The 22,322-nt window shown below is 36.9% G+C and overlaps 1 protein-coding gene across 1 annotated transcript in view; it reads left to right on the forward strand.

Annotated features, from left to right (window-relative positions):
• The window catches only part of LOC150101176 (uncharacterized), a 202,517-nt gene that overhangs the window by 97,154 nt on the left and 83,041 nt on the right, over positions 1 to 22,322 (forward strand). Inside the window, exon 6 of the mRNA XM_090402185.1 lies at positions 10,278 to 10,425. Within this exon, the coding sequence (XP_090258311.1) occupies positions 10,278 to 10,425 (148 nt within the window). The remainder of the gene's footprint in view (positions 1 to 10,277; positions 10,426 to 22,322) is intronic.

A 22,322-nucleotide genomic window follows, 5' to 3' on the forward strand; every position in this document is an offset into this window, starting at 1 on the left:
TGTTCCCTGAAAATGGAATATGTTCCAGAAATACATTGTCTTTCCCTAAAATCTGACAGTTATGTGTTACCAATGTATAAGTTTATCTACAAGAATTATATCTGACTCCTGATATGTACCATCATGGGTATACAGGATACTATTGTAACATTACATTATAGTACTACATGATGACTTATATTATCATAACTTCCTGGTAACAGTTTTACTCACCATTAGGCTGTTAGCACTGCTAACATATAAGTGAGATCTTATATTTAGATCACCAAGGCACTTTTCACTGCACCAGTGTGCCAGATTTTGGTCTCACTCTTTCTTTTTCTTGACATTGTGGCATCAAACATTGTTTTGATATTTCCTCTTTCATTCTTTATAAGTGACCATACCATTCTACTCACACATTTCAGAATGCTAAATATGTCAAGTTCCTTCTTAATATCTTCTTTTTTAATACAATTCTGCAGTTGATACTATCTTCATCCTCCTAATTTTTTTCAGAACTCTCATATACATACTGGTGTCCAAAACATAGGGACAAACACTATTTATGAAGATTACAACCCAAAATTCAGATGAATCAACGTGTGGCAATTTGTATAACTGATGATTTTGAGTAGAAATTGGGTACATATTAAAATTTTTGAATCATGTGCAAAGGGGTCATGTGGTAATACTCAACAGGATAAAAGGCTGTGCCAAGCAATTTGTAATCCTTGTAGAAAGGCTTATATGCTGGTTAAACATGATAACTAAATACTTAAGGAATTGACAGCATACACTAGAAATATACTTAAATCAACTTTAATATATACTTTCCGATATTTCGGCAACGTCATGTTGCCATCTTCATGGGAACTTAAGATAAAGACACGTGCACACAAGTACTACATAACAGCAAATGAGAAAGGAAGCGAGGAAGCTACCATTTTCCTAAAGTCTTGATGGTGCCACCTGGTAGGCTATATTAGGTGTTCTTGGCCTTTGGGCTGAAGTTCTTCTGATATATGTTTCCCAAATTTGGAGCAGTCTCATGTATCCAAATTTGTTGAGGTTTGGCATGTTTCTAAGGGCTGAGGCTGATTCCATGAATAGTCTTTCATATTTGAACTTGCTGTGGTGTATTACTGTAGCTTTCTTCCACCTTATTCTGTGGCGAGTATCCAGAGCATGGTCTGCAAGCCCAGAGTGGCTGTACTGGTGAAATCGGATGTAGTCCTTTTGTTCTGAGATTCTGATATTTGCTGTCCTGCCTGTTTGGCCAAAGTAGGACAATTTACAGCTGCAAGGGACCTGATATACACCTGGTAGATCTAGGGGAAGTGGTTGGTCTTTAGTGGAGTGGATAAGGAATGCTAATTTTATATATCATCTGTAACAAGAGGTCAAGTCATGTTTTTTTAAGATTTTGTTGATTTTTTCCGAGGTGCCTCGGATGTAGGGAATGGTGATGGATTTAGAGTAATCGTTTTTGTGAAGGAGGGAGGGGGGTTGTGTATAACTGGTTTTAGTATTTTTTGGATTTTTTTGGGGGGTGGGGTAGCCATTGGTTGAGAAAGTGTTAAGGATGTGATTTAGTTCAATGGTTAGGGCTTTGTCATTTGAACAGATTAGTTTAGCTCTGTTGAGCAGTGTCTTAATAACTCCATATTGTTGTGAGGGTGGTAGTGGGATTCTTGGTGAATGTATCTGCCTGTATGTGTGGGTTTTCTATAAACTGAGAAAACCAAGGTTCCATCAGGTTGGCGGGTGACTAGTGTGTCTCGGAAGGGGAGGCTATGAGGCTATTGTTTTTCTCTTTTTCCAGGATGTTGGTTGTTTAAGTGTGTTAAGAAGGAGAGGAGTGTATCATAACAGCAAATGAGAAATGAAGCAAGGAAGCTACCAAAGAAAAACACAAAGAAATGGTTATCACCAAAGCAGATAAGGGGAACGCCACTGTGGTACTCAATCATAATGACTACGCAGGTAAGCTTAAAGCTTTACTATTAGATCGAGCTACTTACCTCCCCATTGAATACAATCCCACCAACTCACAAATTAGAAAACTCCATAGACTTCTTAAGAAAGTCACTTCTTGGCCTGTGGAGATTACTAACAGACTAAAACCATATAACTCTAGGACCCCCCCCCCTTATATATGGGCTCCCAAAAATACATAAAGAAAATGTGCCATTACGTCCCATAGTGGATGGCATTGATTCCCCCACTTACAGACTAGCTAAATATTTAGCCAAAGTGCTCCACACTATACTGGCAACACACCATTACACATAAAAAACTCGGCCCACTTCAAAGCCAGTATAGAAAACCTTACATTCCAACATAATGACATAATGGTCAGTTTTGACGTCTCCTCCTTATTCACAGATGTCCCCCCCTCAAAGAAACCTTAAAACTAATCCAAGCTAAATTTCCTCCCGATATCTCAGCCCTGTTTCAGTTCACAATGAACTCAGGCTATTTCGTTTGGGTACAGTTTGGGTTTCGTTTGGGTATTTCGTAAACAGATAGAGGGGACCATTTGCTGTTATATTATGCCATGGGTTCACCACTTTCCCCACCCTTGGCCAACTTCTTTATGGAGACTTTTGAAGAGAAAACCTTAAACTCTGTCCCACAAAACCTACCATATGACTTCGCTATGTTGATGATGTGTTCGCTATTTGGCCACATGGCCCGGATACACTCCTCTCCTTCTTAACATACTTAAACAAACAACCAACTAGAATCAAGTTCACCCTGGAAAAAGAGAAAAACAATAGCCTCATAGCCTCCCCTTCCTAGACACACTAGTCACCTGTAAACTGGTTTTCTATAAACTGGTTTTCTCAGTTTATAGAAAACCCACCCATACAAGCAGATACATTCACCAAGAATCCCACCACCACCCTCACAACAATATGGAGTTATTAAGACACTGCTCAACAGAGCTAAACTAATCTGTTCAAATGACAAAGCCCTAACCATTGAACTAAATCACATCCTTAACACTTTCTCAACAAATGGCTATCCCACCCCAAAAAAAATCCAAAAAATACTAAAACCAGTTATACACAACCCCCCTCCCCCCCTTCACAAAAAAGATTACTCTAAATCCATCACCATTCCCTACATCCTAGGCACCTCGGTAAAAATCAAAAAAATCATAAAAAAACATGATTTGACCTCTTGTTACAGATGATATATAAAATTGGCATCCCTTATCCACTCCACTAAATCCCAACCACTTCCCCTAGACCTACCCGGTGTATACCAGGTCCCTTGCAGCTGTAAATTGTCCTACTTTGGCCAAACAGGCAGGACAGCAAATATCAGAATCTCAGAACAAAAGGACTACATCCGATTTCACCAGTACAGCCACTCTGGGCTTGCAGACCATGCTCTGGATACTTGCCACAGAATAAGGTGGAAGAAAGTCACAGCAATACACCGCAGCTAGTTCAAATATGAAAGACTATTCATGGAATCAGCCTCAGCCCTTAGGAACATGCCAAACCTCAACAAATTTGGATGCATGAGACTGCTCCAAATTTGGGAAACATATATCAGAAGAACTTCAGCCCAAAGGCCAAGAACACCTAATATAGCCCACCAGGGGGGCACCATCAGGACTTTAGGAAAATGGTAGCTTCCTCGCTTCGTTTCTCATTTGCTGTTATGTAGTACTTGCGTGCATGTGTCTTTATCTTAAGTTCCCATGAAGATGGCAACATGACGTTGCCGAAATATCGGAAAGTATATATTAAAGTTGATTTAATTATATTTCTAGTGTACGCTGTGAATTCCTTAAGTATTTAGTTATCAAGCAATTCGTGTTTGAAAAAAAGGAAGCTCTTTTTGTGAAGGAATAAAGTTGCAAATGTGGCAACTTTATTCAAAGTTGCAAAAGTCTTGTAATGTTCAAAAACATCATCTAGATGATTTCACACTGGGAAGAATTATTATAAAGCTTGAAGAAGGCTGCAGAATTACTGATATTGTCAAAGAGTTTGGAATCTCGCATAGTGTTGTATCCAGGCTCTGGCAGTGTTTCAAACCAATGGAATATGTTCCAGACATTTGCTAAGAGGTCATTCTCGTGCTTCCACAGAGCATGAAGTCAGATTTTTGGTTATTACACAAAATGTAATTGACACACCACAGCAGGTCACAAGTTGGTTTAATAGGTACGCAGATATCTTGACAAACTGAGGGCAAGATGTCTGCGACAATTTGGCTTTTATGTCCAAAGGCCTGTAGCCTGCATCCCTTTACCCACAGCTCATTGTAGAGAATGTTTTGAGTGGTGTTGCATCCATAAAAATTGCACAAAACACCAATAGGATAATGCACTCTTTACAGGCGAGTTGTTTTAGTGTTTCCTCCAATTCTAGATGATACTTGATCTTGCATGAAAGTGGTACTGCTTATCATCACGAGAATGTTCTTGAAAGCAATAGATACAGCTGTGCTGGAGGTCATGGTTTGGGGAAATATTATGCTTAATGGATGTACTGAGCTAGAAGTGTGCTGTAAGAAGGGACTATGACTGCTGAATGATATTGCAATGAAGTTCTTCAACTTCATGTTCCGTGGTGCTGTAAGTGAAGAATTCATTTTTATGGGTGGCAATGCCACACTACACCATACACGAGTAGTGGAGATACTTCTGGAGACTGAGGATATTAATCAAATCAAGTGACCAGTACCTCTCCAAATCTCAACCCCCATAGAACATGTTTTGGATGCAATAGGGAGATGCATTGCTGCTTGAAATTCCCTTCCAGAAAACAAAGAAGCCTTTATCCTTGCCCTGAAGGGGGTGGGAGCAGTTTGCCTGAAGAACTTCTGAATCATTTGGTACTAAGCATGGTGCAATGTTGTGAGAGCTGCATTGCAGTTCGGTGTGGACATATTCCATACTGAAATATCTCTCCACATAGTTTTCTGTAAGTACTGTACGTTAATTCTTTAACTACATTCTTAGGGAATTTGTAACTTTTGCAAAAGACACATTGCGGTTTCATTTGTACAAAATTTGTAACACATTTTTTGTCATTTGTACAAAATTTGTAACACATTTTTTGTGTAATATAATTTATTAGCATGCTGGCAATAAATTTATGTCCATATTTGGCTATAGTCATCAATGTTTTCATATGCAGGTAAAAATGTAGTTTTTCCGTTGCTTTTGGACACCAGTGTATTTGGTGTCTAGTCTTTGATCAATATTTTATTTCTAACCTAGCTCTCAGATCCATGAGTTAAAATTGATTTTAACACTGCCTTGAAAACAGTTAATATAAATTTTTCACAAGTTTTTCCATATTATTTATTGCATATAAGGTTTATTCATTGGACTACCCACCATACTACCTTTAATTATTCTGTTACATACTTCATGTTTAATTTGCCATCTTGTGGGCCAGGGGGGGGGATTGCACCTAAATAGCTGAAATGTTTTACTTATTCTCTGCAGGTTTTGCATTCAGGATGTGGTTCAGTTGATGTTTTCAGTCTTCCTGTCTATTTTCTTGGTCTTTGTCTTTTTATTGCTGATTTTCACACCAATATAGGGAATCTTAGAGCCTCCATAGCTCAGTCGGTATAGACGAAGCCCTTTGGTTTGAAAGACCTGGGTTCCATTTCCATCTATGGCCTGAGGAACCTTTATCTGGTCTCTTTCGATGAAAGGTGAGTTAGCTGGTCTCATACGGAGGTACCTGGAAACTCTGGTTTTTCATCCCTCAGAACAGCAAACCAGCCCTGTGAACACACATGGATTACAGTCATGAATACTTACGACAATATGTGAAAGAGATAAGGTCCTCACCACATGTCATTATGCCCGTAGTTAACCATGAGTCACATCATGATAGTCAACCTCCTAGATAGGAGACGACACATGAATAGGGAATCTTACAGACAATACTAGATTTATTTAGGAATATAATATCATCTGCATAAAGTAAAAAACTGAGATTCACGCCTCAATTTTGATATTTGGGTGACTGGTACCATCCTTTGTAATATGATCCATATAGATGATAAACAAGAGTGGAGATAATGTGTATAATTGTTTATACCTGATTTTACGTTAAACCGCCTTCCTGTACCTTCTTCAATTCTAACTGTTGACTTAAATGTGGACTATGTGTTGCTCTGTATAAGGTCCTATTAACACTTTATTAGTGTACTATTTTGCATAGGTTTTCTCTTGCCTTCTCATCATGTTTCTTTTTTCAGATCTACAAAATTAAAATGCAAGCCCTTGATATATTCCTATGGTTTCTCAACTGTTTTCAAGTGAAAATCTGAACATGCATTGTTTGGAATGAATCCAACTTGTTCTCCAAGTTTCTTTTCCACAATTTTTCTTTACCTCTTTTCAAGTATGCTTGCATAAATCTTACCTGAAACACTCAGTATGGAAATTGAGGGGTCTGGAAAGTTCTGCTAAACACCTAGAACAAAATTATATTAAAGCATCTGATATAACCACATGAAAGAACATACTAGTAGCAGAGTTACAAAGGTAACTTATGTTCTTATATTCTTATATCAGTTGCTTAAATATCATTTTTATTCTAGGTGTTTATCAGAACTTTCCAGAACCCCTCCTCGTACTTTGTCATTCTCACATTCAATTTTATTTTCCTTTTTGTATGACTTTTTTATACATTGCAGCCAAGTTAAACTTTTATATTTACCTTCATATTTGAGCTTTTTTTTTCTGGTCGAATATCATCTACTGCTGTCATTCCATATTTTTAATGACTTTTTGGATTTCAAGTATTAAAATGTACTTCTGACTTCATTCTTCTTGAATATTTTTTACCACATTCTATCACTTCTTGTTTCATTGAAGTCTTTCAAAGTAATTATTTCATTTGAAATAATTACTTTGAAATCCATTTGAAATCTTTTTTCTTTTTATCTTCAGTTTTCATTACCTTTATCATTTGTTTCCTTTTAGAGAGCTTTTCCTCCATTTCTAAGTTTTTTTTTTTTTTTAACAGCCTTCTGATTATTTTGCCATCTTCCTGATATTTATTTTCTATGTTCTTTCCATTGTCTTTCCATGATTTTTGTTTAGTTACTTTTACACTTTGCTTTCTCTGTATTCTCTTAGAGCACATGCTGAATTACTAGGAACTTTATATACTCTTTCTTCTTTTATTGACTGCTTTACACCTTGAAATTCATATTCAAAACTCAAAAGTTTGGGTTTTGTTTTTAAACACATTCATTTTTTTCTTACATAATATTTATATATTCTGGCCCAAACTGGATAATAATTATTTTAGTCTTCTTGTGCCTAGAGGTAAAATTGAGAATATTATGTGCTTTGTATGAAATAGAAAACAAAACAAAAAAATTGTGTATATTTTTACACAATTTTTTATTAACAAAAGACATGATTGCCTGCAAATATTTTTTGAAATTTAGTGAGAAGTATGGAATCCTTTTTATATGAAACATAATTATGCTTAATTGGAGTTTCCAAATTATTGTTTCCACTCATGAAAATCAATTGCAGATACTCATCAGACAAGGCTGATCTCTAACAAGATTTTACATATTTCATCTTTCTAAATGTCTTTTTATCCAGATAAATAATGTTAGATATTGAAATTAATCCATGAGCAAATGATTTCAGTTGCATATAGTGATCACTTGGAAGTCATTTAGAGAATTCTTTTAGACACCAAGAAGGGAGTCTGAAATTTGGTATTTGTTTTTTAACATGTCGTTGTATTGCAGATTAATCACTTCCAACTGAAGGTAAGATGAAAGTTCCTCAATAACTTAGTTAAATGATTTTGAGAGATACTTATTTTTTTGATACTTGCATCATGGTCAAAAAAACATTGCCAGAACTGCATTTTGAGGTCACAAATGATCTCTTATGCAAATATGCATTGGAATGGAAATCTTGCTTCTTGTTCGAACTTTTTACATCATGGGAAGCGTACAAAGCAGCTTGACATTACTTGTGTATGAAAAAATATTAACTTGTTGAAATGCTTTTACTGCAATATAAGGTTTGCATTTAAGCACTGTTTCACTGTGCAGTTTAAGATTGAATTCATTGAGATACGTTATTAAGTCTTCAGAAAAAAGCTAATTTCCAAAGCCAATCTATGTTTGAAAGTAGTGGTTAAGGACAGTTATCATTTAGGAAAATTTCAATCGCAGCCCTACGCATAAAAAATTGTGACAAAACTTTATTATTGCTAAGCCATTGGACTGCTGTAGGGCAAATAGAGATATTCTGCTTCCATTTCTGTGACAATTTCACGGAACTAATAATGGCCAAGTCCACAAGACCAAATATAAATTGGCATTGACATTGCTAGTTAGTTCCACGATACATGACATATCTTGTGTAGCATAAACCACAGCTGATTTTATAGATACCTGATTGATTTCTTAAGAGGTGGATGAGGAGGTTTCACTTTTCATACAGAATTATCTTCCTCCCTTCCTACGAATTATTTGGGAGAGTTAGATAGATAGACTCTCTTACGAAAAAAAATCAGAATACATATCCACAGTTGATGAAGGAAAAAACCACTAAATCTAATCAAAGAAGAAAAAAAAGTCACAGTAACCAATTACTACCTAATAAAATAGTCATTAACAAGTCTTCACAAACATTATCTGATTCTGAATTCAGCATCTTTTCACGAGGTTTCAACTTTGAGATATCACTGAGTAATATTCCAAAAGTACTTTGGATAAGTTGCACACTCATTTTGGAAGAACTTGTTTATATGGCCTTCCAAAAATTCATAAAGAAGGTTATCCAGTAAGACCCATCATGAATTGTATTGACTCTCCCACCTATAGAATTGCTAAATTAATGTCACATTTGTTAATTGCCCACCCTGGACAATTGAGATCATTCATCAAGAATTCCACACATTTTCTTGAGAAAATCGAGGATATTCAAATACAAGAGTCAGATTTGTTAGTCAGCTTTGACATTGTTTCCCTCTTTACCAACATTCCATTATCTGACACTGTTAATTTTACTATATGATGACTATCCCTCTTGATATTGCAAAGATTTTTGAATTCGTTATAGAATATTTCAGCTGGAAAAACAAGATTTATAGACAAGTTGAAGGTATGGCCATGGGTACCTTGTTCTCATCCATTCTGAAATATAGAAGATACCTTGTTCTTATCCATTCATCCCCAACCCTCTCATTGGTTTCGTTGTGTTAATGATGTCTTTGCTGTTTGGTACATAAGGTGTCCTCCCCTCCCTCAAGCTTACAACAACAACTTTTTATTATCAAAACATTAATGGAATTTAATGGTTACAACCCTAATCAAATCCAGCAGATAACTGACTCCTGTGTTCCAACACCTCAGGATTCTTCAACAGACTGCAGGCTTCCAATCCTTTATATTTCTGGCATCTCTGAACCAATTGGTAGAATTCTGAAGAAGTATCATCTCATTCCCATATATTTTCCCTATCAACAAAATTTCTCATCTGTTGTCATCTACAGAAGACAAACTGTCACCTCTATCATTAGCTGGTGTTTACCAGATATCTTGTGAATGTAATCCAACATACTTTGGGCAGACTTTTCTTTGGAAAAAATAATTAATGAACATCAGTATTATATTGAATACATGAAACCTCAAAAGTCTGGTCTAGCACAACATAGTATTGACACTAAACACAGTATCCAGTGGGATGAAGCTCGTCTTCTCCATAGAAGTAGGTTTAAATATGAAATATTTAAAAAAAAGCCTTTTCAAAGAAAGATGCAAAGCCCTTTTACATCGGCCAAATCTGAATCGGAACAATTGTCTCTCTCTCTCTCACTCCCAAAAGTTTGGGAGATTCTTATTTTATATAACCATAAAAAATAGTTTTTAATAATATTATTTATTAATATTAATTTCTAGCACATGGCAACAATTTTTAATTGGTAAACCACCGACTGCTCTATGTACTTTGTATTCCTTTCTTTGATTTGCTTGTTTCTATGCGCTGATGATGTACTGTTATTTTCAGTATGAAATATCTGTGCTTTCATTTCATTAAAGTTAATAAATTACATGATAACCACAGTAAAGTAATTGTTTAAAGATTAAATTTCTTTCCTTGTTGTGTATACATTAACTTCAAAATGTTGAAAGTTAACAATTAGTCTTAAAACTCAGTAGTATAAATATATCCTTATAACTCAAAATCCATTATTTCCATTAAATATTAATCACAATTTTAATGTCATTTATTTTGATAAAAAGTATGTCAGATATTTAATTTTAAGATTGCACGAATGTGGAGTGCCTTTCACTACAATCAGAAAGTGTTTGTAGAAAATGAAAAGTTAATTAGAGAAATGGACGAAGATTTGAAGAATAGAAAACAAAAAATGAGAGACTATGTAATTCATCAGCATAGAAGAAATGCCTATGGTAGGTTATATTCAAATTTTCAGTTGAAAACTTATTTCAGATCACTTTTTATATATGATTTTTACAGTAATTGGTATGATAATCATCATCACGAGCCATGGGCACACTGCCTGTTGGTGTCTGATGCCTCCTTCACTATCTTCTTCCACCTTTCTTTTCCAGTGCACAGTGTTGCAGTTTCTGTAACCCCATTCCACACCAGTCCTTTCTGTCATCTATCCATTCTCTGTATGGTCTACCTTTTCGGTTTACACCATCCATAATACCAAACATGAATGTCTTTATCTTCCGATCCTCTCTCATTCTGCAGATATGTCCAAATAATTGCAGCTTCTGTTGTATAATTTTCTGCATTAAATTCTCCTTTGTTTGTATCTTCTGATAGTGCTCTTCATTTGTGATTTTCTGTACCCATCCTTTTCTTAGAATCGTCCTGTAACAAGGAAGATTCTAATGCCATTCTAATTTCAAAATGCCAAAATTTTTTTTCTTGATACCTTATTTATTACCTACATTTCAGATCTATACAGTGCATTGCTAAAGATTCATGTTTCTAATATTCTTAATTTCATTTTTGCAGGCTGATCACTTTACTTTTCCAGATGTTATCCATGGCCTTCAGATTTGTTCTTCCCTTTACAATTCTGATCTTTATTTCTTTTTTACAGTCCAAGTCATATGTCATATTACTTCCCAAATATGGGAATTGTTCTACATTTTCTACATCAATTCCATCCACTTGTATCTTTTGTTTCACGTTCTTCTCATCAAATACTATTGTCATTGTTTTTCCAAGTTCACAAAAAGTCCAAATCTCTTCCCTTCCTCATTTAACAGTTTTAGTGTTTTTTGTAGTTCTCTTTTGTCTTCTTCAATAATAACAATGTCATCTGCAAATCTCAGATTGTTAATTCTCATCCCATGTGCTGATATTCGTTTTGCATCTTCCTTCATTTTGTCTATTGGTCTTTCAATGTACAATGAAAATGCTTGGTGATATTGCACCCCTGCCCCCCTGTCTAATACCTCTGTTTGTTCTAAACCTTTTTCTCAAATCCTCACCTATTCTAACTGCTGCCATTGCATTCTTATAGACATCTTTTAATATGGCTATTCATTTTCTGTAAATTCCATATGATTCTAGCACTGCTAATGTCACTTTCTGGTCGATGCTGTCAAATGCCTTTGAAAATCAACAAAGCAAGTACAGTGGTACCTTGAGATACGAGTTTAATTCATTCCATGACCGAGCTCATAAGTCAAAATGCTCGTATCTCAAATCAATTTTCCCCATTGAAATTAATTAAAATGAGATTAATTTGGACCAGTCCCTCAAAAACCACTCCAATTTTTTTTATAATAATGTATTTATAATGAACAAATATTGTATATAAACAAAATAAAACCAAATACTGTACATACATACATGTAAAAGAGAATCTAAAGAAATAAACAGATGTTGGCGGAGCTGATTAGCATATGGTATTAATTTTTTCTTTCACTTCACTTTTTGCTTAACACGTTCGCGGCCACACTACTTTGGCATAGTCTGTTCCCGTACACCAAGCAATTTCATTTCTTCAAGGTCAGTACGGTAATCTCGTTGCCGGCGGTAAGCGTCATACAAATATACTCGTAGTTGGCTTGTGCAGAGCATATACCATCTATGAGAAAACACAGTTTTGATGCTAGCTCCACAAGCCAAGCATTTTCACTTCTTCGAGGTCAGTACAGTAATCTCGTTGCCGGCGGTAAGCGTCATACGAGTATACTCGTAGCTGGCTTGTGTGGCTGGTTTACCAACTACGAGTATACTCGTAGTTGGCAGCGAACGTGTTAACTTCATTTTCTTCTTCACTAGTTTTTTTTCTTTTTTGCCACGCTTTCGTCACTTTCATCTGCAGGGCGTTTCAATAGAAACCTGTCCAAGGAGCTTTGTTTCTTCCTCCCTTTTAGAATGTTTCTGAAATGAGTTAGGCAAGTGTCATTAAATAGCACTGCTGCACGACCAGTTGCAACTTTTTCAGGGTGTTTCTTTTCAATAAAGTCGAAACCTTTTCCCACATTGCCAACACTTTCTTTATCTCACTTGAAGAGATAACCTCATCTGCCTCTGCGGTTGAACCAGTCTCCTGCAGAACCTCCGTATGTTGCTGCATGTGTAGTTCCGTCAACTCCTCCATTGTCAGTTCCTCGGAATGTGCGGCGACAAGGTCTTCAATGTCTCCCTCATCCACCTCCAGGCCCATGGACTTTCCGAGTGACACAATCTCCTCGATCACTTCCTGTTCAGGTCTAAATCCTTCAAAGTCCCTTTCAGCCGCAGCCACAGCTTTTTCCATGCAGAGGTCAAGGTCTTTTTTTTGTAACACCTTCCAGGCCATATCAATAATTTTGAGGCATATGACAATGTTGTAGTGATCCTTCCAGAACTCTCAAAGGGTGAGGTTTGTGCTCTCCGTAACCTCAAAGCAACTCCTCAACTCCTTCCTTCCGTCAACTCCTCCATTGTCAGTTCCTCAGGATGTGCAGCGACAAGGTCTTCGATGTCTCCTTCATCCACCTCCAGGCCCATGGACTTTCTGAGGGACACAATCTCCTACAGCACTTTCTGTTCAGGTCTAAATCCTTCAAAGTCCCTTTCAGCCACAGCTTTTTCCATGCAGACGTCAAGGTCTTTTTTTTGTAACACCCTGCCAGGCCATATCAATAATTTTGAGGCATATCACAGTGTTGTAGTGATCCTTCCACAACTCTCGAAGGATGAGGTTTGTGCTCTCCATAACCTCAAAGCAGCATCGAAACGTGTTTCGTAAAAAGTTTCTTGAAATTGGAGATCACGTGTTGGTCCATGGGCTGTAGGATATGGGTGGTGTTGGGTGGAAAGTAGAGAACCTTTATAAAGCTGAACTCCTCAAGAATGTCGTCCTCAAGGTTTGGTGGGTGGGCAGGAGCATTGTCAAGGACGAGAAGGGCTTGCAGAGGTAAGTCATTGACCTCGAGGTATTCCTTAACGGCAGGACCAAAGACCAAATTGACCCACTGCACAAAAAACTGCCTGGTGACCCACGCCTTTGGGTTTGCCCTCCACATAACCTGCAGTTTTTCTTTTAAAACCTTGTGTCTTGAAGGCTCTGGGGTTTTCTGAGTGGTATACGAGCAGCGGCTTGATCTTGCAGTCGCCACTCGCATTTGCACACAGTGCGAGGGTCAACCTATCCTTCATGGTTTTGTGACCTGGCATCTTCTTTTCTTCTGCCGTTATGTAAGTTTTGCTTGGCATCTTCTTCCAGAAGAGCCCTGTCGTCACAGTTGAAAACTTGTTGGGGTATGTATCCTTTGGCTTCGATCAATTCAGTAAAGGTTTTTACAAATTCCTCAGCTGCGTTAGAATCAGAGCTCGCTGCCTCACCATGCCTGACAACGGAGTGAATGCCGTTTTGCTCATGTTTGTCTATTATCTCATGCTTTAATTCCATGGATATCACCTTTTTCCTTTTCTCACCACTGTTCTTTACACTCACCTTCTTTGGACTCATAGTTATATGAAAAAAAAATTAGCTAAATAACTGTAAATGCAAAATAAAACACAAAATTAAAACTCAACACGACAGAAATGCTTCTGCGGTGAGGTAAACATGTGAACTGAACGATGCGCAAGACTTGGGAATCTGAGCAGAGTGGTGGTTGTGACATCACCGAAGCAAGCTCGTATCTCAAATTCTGGCTCGTAACTCAAGGCAAAAAAGGACCTAGTGACGGCTCGTATCTCAAAAAACTCGTATGTTGGGGCACTCCTATCTCAAGGTACCACTGTATATATGTTTTTGTGTTTTCTTCTAGCTTTCTCTGCTATTAACCACATTGTAAAAATCTGTTGAATTGTACTTCTATATTTCCTAAATTTTGCTTGCTCGTCTGCAAGGTATACTTCCAGTTGTGTTCTCAATCTTTCTGTCAATGTCATCATCATCACCTTATCAAAGTGACTTATTAAAGCAGTTGTTCTATAATTTTTACACTCTAGCTTGTTTCTTTTCTTGTATAATGTCAGTAATATCAATTTCACCCACTCCTCTGGCATTTTTCCCTCCTTCCATACCATATTACATAGTTGGCACATTTCTGTAATCATACTTTCACCACCATATTTAATCATTTCTCCAGTGATGGTATCATTACTAGGACTCTTCCTTGTTTTAGCTGTCCTGTTGCTTTTTCTACCTCTCCTATTTAAATGTCCATGTCATACTCATTACCTGGTGGTGATATCTGCTTCAGTTCTTCAATCATTTTCCCAACTCTATCTAAATCTAGTTTTTCTTTTTATTGCTCACTACAGAGTCTTGTCCGTTGCTGTACAATTTTATCTTTATTCATCAATACTTTGCCTTTTTCTTCTTTAATTGTGATCTGTTTTGGTTGCCATCTTTTATTAATGGTTCTAATAATTTTGTACACCTCCCTAGTTTTATGCTCTCCATAGTGCTGTTCTGTATTATTGCATTGAGCTTCTAACCATTTCATCTTATCCATTCTGACTGCTTTTTTCACCTCATTACACTTTCTTCTATATTGCTCCTCTATTTGTTCTGATGTATCCCTTCTTATCCTCAACATTCTCCTCTCCTGTACTAACTTCAGTGTTTTCTATCTAATCCACTTCTTGATCTTCTCTTCTTCTGGTACTATTTCTTCAACTGGGTCTTCTATCACCTTCATTACTCCTTTCACTTGTAGATTCGAATTTTTTTTTCTTTTTTCCACACTTTTTAGTTTCTTCTTTTACGCTGTTCTGTACCTTCTTCCTATTTCTGCTTCACTTATTATGTTTGTATCTCTTCGTTTCTGATCATGTGATTTATATTTTCTTTTTAATTTCAACTTGATGTTGCAATCAATAAGCTATGATCCAAATCTATATCCGCTCCCTGGAAAGTTCGACACTGCTGTACTGATGTTATCCATCTTCTTTTAATCATAATCATATTGATCGTGTTCTTGGTTTTCCCATCATTTGATCGTCACATCCATTTTCTACACTCCTTTTGTTGGAATCTTATGTTACAGATCATCTCATGGTTCACAGCAAATTCTAACATTTTTTCACCTTGTTCATTTCTTTCTCCAAAACCATATTTTCCCATGAAGCTTCCCAGTCATAATTTTCTATTCCAACTTTGGCATTCCAATCTCCTTCAATAATTAGTATATCTTTTTTTGGTATTGTTTCTATTGTCTCTGTCAGATCTTTGTAAAATAAATCAATATCCTCATCTGTGCTGTCAGATGTGGGTGCATATTATTATTATGTGACACCTCAAGGGAGTCCAAAGACTCGAGGGAGAGTGTGCCAGCAGCATCGAACGATTGAATCTCTTCCAACTACTAACCGTGCTCAAACTTGCTTAACTTTTTGCACCATTAGTAGCAGAGACTCTACCAATCAACCAACTTTTGTTATCTTTACTATCGATATGTTAAATGGTTTTGCTTGAAATCTTGCTACCATGATTCGTTCATTGACCGGTTTGTAGCTTAACGGTGCCTCTCTAGCTCTTTTGTTAAAAAGGAAGCCAACTCCTGTTTTGTGCTTGATGTCATGCCCTGACCACATGACTTCACATTCATTTATCTCTCCTGATGATGTCCATCGCATCTCCACCAGTCTTAGTATATCATATCGATAGCTCTTCATTTCCTCATGAAGTAATTCTAGTTTTCCTGACATCCAAAGTGTCCTTACATTCCATGTCCATACTGATAATAGTTCTTTTGGTTTCTTTCAGTTTCTGTTTCCTTTCGGTATCCCACTTTTCGATCCAGTTTCGATCGGTATTGTAGACCTTGTTCATCCAGGCGACGTCCAAGCTGGCATGTTTTAACTGTTGATCATGTAGGCATAGGCATCAGATAACAGTTGTGTTTTTTCTTTATGGTCAGATCATCGACACTCATCTGACCAACCCTCCTCCTTTATCCAGGCTGGGACTGGCATGAGACCCCTGTGTCTCATACCAGTTGTTGTCAGAGTTGGTATGATAATGCTGGTAATCAAATTAAAGCTTTTCTGTAATAGCAATTAAGTTGGAAAATTTTATACTGCTGAATCTGCTATCTAAAAAATTCCATCATGTAAGGATTTTTTTATTTATGCTTTTTTTAAAAAAATTTTTGCCAGATCAGTACATTTTTCATAGGTGTTTGGAATATTTTATCATAAATTAGCCTGGAATAATAATAGTTTTAATTGTGGTTATTTAACACGTTTGCTGCCAACTACGAGTATACTCGTAGTTGGTATATGAGCCACACAAGCCAGCTATGAGTAAACTCGTATGACGCTTACCGCCAGCAACGAGGTTACCCGTACTGACCTTGAAGAAGTGAAAATGCTTGGCTTGTGGAGCTAACAGCAAAACTGTGTATACCAATAGATGGAATATGCTCCGCACAAGCCAACTACGAGTATACTCTTATGTCAATTACTGCCCGCAACGAGATTACCATACTTACCTTGAAGAAGTGAAATTGCTTGGCATACAGGAACAAACTATGTTGAAGTAGCGTGGCAGCGAACGTGTTAATTGTTCTTTTGTTGCTGTTGAAATTCAAGTCATGTAGCTGTACTGTGTAATTGAATTGAGGCATTTAAATGTGTTTTCACATGTCTGAAACTGTCTTATATCAAGAATAGTGTAATAATATTTCAGTTTGTTGGTGTTCTCACTTCTTACTGCACTCACACATATTTGAATTTCTTGTTTCTGTAATATATTATCATAAATTTCTCATATATGCATAATTTCTCTTGATCCAGATTCTGTTTAAGAGGTGTACAGGATATCACAAGGATCATTTCAAACGTTTTGCACTGTGTACTCATCTTGTTAAATGAAACATTTATTTAACAAAATACACTTACAGGCATTCAATATAATGTCCATTCTGCCTCATTTCTGCTGCCCAATGTTTGAGCAAGTCATATTCCTGTCTGTCAGCAAAAATATTTTTGTTGATGTGTTTGATAAGTCAAGTCATGCAGAACCTCGTGAATGGAAGAAAACAATTCCCACGAATCTGTTTCTTAGGTTGAGTCTTTCAACCTAAGAAACAGATTGAACTCTGGAGGGCTTGCTTCAGGCCTGTTTGGTGATGGGTGAGGAAGCACTTGCAACCTATACTTTTCCATAGGATTAGATACCTCAGAAGCATGAATGCTGAAAATTCCATTCTTTCTCCAGTTTGAAATCTCATTTTGCAAAGCACACAACATTTTACTCAGAGTTTGCTAACTGAGGGAATGGTAGAGAGTTGCTCTCATATCTTCCCATTGGCCATGCATTATGCACAGAAATTTTGAAATGATCCTTGTGTGATAGTACAATGCATTTAAATGATTATTATTACTAGCTTTCTGTCAGCAGTTTTCTACTAAATTAAAAACTTAATGGCAGGTTTCCGATATTATTATACGGACATCTCCATGATGTGCAAAGCTCTTGCATCAGAGATCTATACTAACCATTATCCATACAGTATCGATTGTATCTTTAAACTCATTTGCTGAAAGAAAAAAAAAAGCACTCACTGCCTCTAGCAACCTATTCACCACTTTCTAAGCAAAGTTCACATCTAGTCCACATGCCATTGCTAACCAAGCTTTTACACACTTCCAGGAATGACCTCTTGTTCTCTCCTATCCCATCACACATTGAAAAATTTCTTTAACATCAACTCCTTTAATGCTTTAATAAAGTGATAACATTGTAAAATCTATTAATATAAGATAAAAGAACATTTCTACAGTAAACGATATAAATATTTCAGTTTGAGACAAACTGAAATATTTATAAACTTAAGCCTCTTTACTTATGGACATGAATATACGAGGGTGGTTCCATAAGTTTCTAGCCCTGACTAACCTTTAGAGGTGATAGAAAGAAAACAACTGTGTCACTTTTTAACATAATCTCTCTTTACTTTTCTATGCCCTTGAAAAAATAGTCTGTACTTTAGTCTGCAAAATGGCCTAAAACTGCATCTTTCACAGCATTCTCATATGCAAATTTTCTTCCTCAAAAGTCTTTCTTCAGTTTCGAGAAGTGGTAGTAGTTGCTGGGTGCTAGATCTGGTCTGTAGGGTGAGTATCCAATCTCCTGGAAGCCACAGGCCTTCACTACTGCCTTTGCAACAGTAGCCTTATGGACTGTAATAGGTTATTTACCATAGACAGTAGGTTTTATTTGACTGGAGTGGATATATGTTGTTCATCATCAATTTGTTAGTAGCTCAAGTTTTGATGGGAGATTGGTAACATAAAGTGGGTTGATAATGTACAACATATAACCTCTCCCAGCCATTCCAATCATACCTTCCCATGGTGTGTCCTATTTCCACAGTCAAGCAACACTGCCTTGTACTGTTTGAGACCTGAGGTTGCTATTGACATGTTTGGTCTCCAGATCCCCTTTCCCTTATATGCAATGCAGTCAACCTACAAGGGCATGTCAAACACACCAGGTAGCCTCCCTCAAGCTAATGAATCTAGCAGCCATTTTTGTGCCAGATTGTACTCAGAGATTGTCTGAGTATAATACAGTCATACCCCGACTTACGCGAATCCAGAGTTACGCGGTTTCATATATGTACGTATTCCCATCCCGCTTCATGCCTCACCACTAGTTGTATCTTTCTGGCGCCAGCTGCATTCGCCAGATTCGCACATGCTGTGAACAAGCACTGACGTGTTTCGCGCAGTCTCATTCATTCACAATTTTTATAGTATACAAACCTTGCGATTGTTTAATGTTATGTTCTTGATAAAAATTTTATCACATAAAAAATAATAATGTCGTCCAAAGGAAGCAAGTTCGATTCTCCTACAGCTAGCAAGAAAAGAAAAACATTGACTTTGGAAACAAAACTCAACATTATTAAGGATTTTGAACGCAGAATGAAAATTTGTGAGCTAGCAAAGAAGTTTGATCTACAGGAATCCACAATAAGAACAATCATAAAAGGAAGGTTTACAGATTTTGGAGGACATAGATTCTAACGAGGAACGAATTGTAGCCACAAGGTAAGGAATAAAAAATCATTAGTTTGCTATGAAGAAATTTTGCGTGACAAGAAAAAGACATTATGCCGTCAGACGAATCTATTAGATTTTATGAAACCATTGACATCGAAATAACTTTCTTTTTTTTATGTACGTAAAACTACAATTATGATGATATTTCTTAAAAAATGTAGGTGTTTTTGTAAACCTTTGGTCCCAATTAACTAATATTTTGTATGTTTGTATGCAAAATTATATCCGAGTTACGTGAATTCGACTTATGCGCTTTTTGTTGGTCCCACCTACCGCATAACTTCGGGGTATGACTGTAGTATGGTGTACACTGTTGACAGTGTACACCATACTATACAACAAACAGAAGACTGGATTCTCTCTGTGGGCGAGGCATGCTTGTGAATCTTTCACCCCACATGGCTTATCACTTCTCTTTAATAAATTTAGTTTAATCCTTTATCCCAGTGAGAGCAAACAAAGTTTGCTCCTGAAAATATTTTCAGAACTGAATATAGTGTTGTACTATTTTACCTGGGTAAGTAGTACAACACCAAGGCAACTCATAGCAAAGGTGGAGCAAGCTACCAACACTCCTATCCCAGTATCTCCCATAATGCAAAACACATCTCCTTGTGGATATGTATACTGTTATGCATTAAGGGATTGGCCACTACCCAGACTAGTTTCGACCTTTATTGAGGTCTCTTCGGTGGGAGCCAGGCCCAGAGTTGGAGATACCAGGCAGAAGCAATAGCAAGGTCATCTTTACCTATAGGAGTTACCAAAAGGTTTGCCACCTTTTTTTTTTTTTTTTTTTTTTTTTTACTGAAGAGACCTCAATAAAGGTCGAAACTAGTCTGGGTAGTGGCCAGTCCCTTAATGCATAACAGTATACATATCCACAAGGAGATGTGTTTTGCATTATGGGAGATACTGGGATAGGAGTGTTGGTAGCTTGCTCCACCTTTGCTACAAGTTGCCTTGGTGTTGTACTACTTACCCAGGTAAGATTAGTACAACACTATATTCAGTCCTGAAAATATTTTCAGGCACAAACTTTGTTTGCTCTCACTGGGATAAAGGATTAAACTAAATTTATTATAGTCTAACCTAGTGAAAAATAAACTTCCAACACTTTAATCAACTCCTTCCCAATTTGCATGGTATCAGTTAGTCGTTTAGAATTATGGCTGAAGCAACTATATGATGCCAGTGTATTATCTGTGGTGTGTGTGTGTGTGTGTGTGTGTGTGTGTGTGTGTGTGTGTGTGTGTGTGTGTGTGTGTGTGTGTGTGTGTGTGTGTGTTCGTGTTCTGTTTGGCCAGTTTGCTTCTTTTGAAGGATGAAAAACTTGAGAAACCTGAGAGGGGAAAAAGGCTCTCACTTCGATATGAAACTAACAATGAGGATTGGAAAAAAAAAAAAAATGCACACTTAGAAAACTGCAAAAAAAATAGCAAAATTCCAACCCCCCCAAAAAAACTACAAAAATTCATTTAAAAAAATACATCAACTTTGGTAGCCTTAACATAAATGATATCCATCACTACATTCACTCATATAAATCCAACCTTTATTTTTTACAGAAACCTCAATCTGTGACCTATACACTACTATCTACTTCATCTTTCTAACACGTAATGGTTCCTTCATACACCTGTTCATTTGTCAGTCCATGGTAAAGTTGGGGAAAAGTATCCCCACTTCTCCATGAAAGTTAGCTGCTTCTGTTTTCATCGGAAAGACATCAGAATTCCAAAGAGCTTGCAAACCAGCAAGTTTTCTAGAGACTTTGATAATATCCCAAGTTGTCAGGTAAAACTTGCATTCCTGCATTGACATCAGCTCTGTATTATCTTTACAATCATTCATATGCATGTGATATTTATTTTGCATCATAGAAAGAAGTCTATATTCCACCTATCCCAAAGAAAGAAAATAAAAGCCAGCCATCAAGCTATTATTTCATTATGCTCACCTCAGTTCTGTTTAAAATAATGGAGATAATCATCAACAATCAACTCTTTCATCACCTGGAAATCCATCAGTTTATCAAATCACAAGTATGCATTCTGCCACTCTCACTCCACTTGCCAATTTCTTCCATCTTTGGATACAAGCTAGGGAAAGGCTTGATGAAACCCATTTGATCACTGACGATTTTGAGGCATTTGATTGGATCTAGCATAATGGCCTATTTGCAAATTTACCATCTTATGGTCACTCATGTTAAAGTTTCTGAAGCAGTTTATTAACTAAATTAAATATTTACATGTTGACATTTCTCCAGCTCAAGCTAGCATTATCTAGACATTAGAAGGATGCACTCTCAACTAAGACAAAGTAAAAAGACCTAAGCAAAGTTATGCAAGGAAGCTGGAGGTAAATCAGATAATCTTGGGTAATTGGGTCACCTGACTACCCATTGGATCCTTCTTTGTCTACAGAAAACCTATCCACACTGGATGTCACATCACCACCCCTCTCAGCAATATCGTGTTTATAGCGCTCAGGACCATTGACTCAGAACACATACTAGTCTCTCTTCAAGAAATCTTTTTAAGCCAGTTTCTTTCCCCTTCACAAAATTAGCAGAAAACTCTCTCCATACCCACACATCTCAAATTCAGGACACAAAAATCCATTGTCATTTGCTACATCCAGGGTATCTCAGAAAAAACGCCATGGGTTTAAAAAGGTACAACCTACAGACCTCCTTCAAGCCATGCGTAAAATTGGTTTCCTTTGTCTGCTCACATTATCCATCTGGAGGAACGCAGAAACCGGTGCTTTTTTTTATAAAGCAGTAGCTGCTTGTATG

This window comes from Typopeltis vanoorti, chromosome 12, assembly GCF_054136105.1.
Source record: "Typopeltis vanoorti isolate ZY-2024b chromosome 12, IOZ_Tvanoo_1.0, whole genome shotgun sequence".
NCBI classification, from domain to species: domain Eukaryota; kingdom Metazoa; phylum Arthropoda; class Arachnida; order Uropygi; family Thelyphonidae; genus Typopeltis; species Typopeltis vanoorti.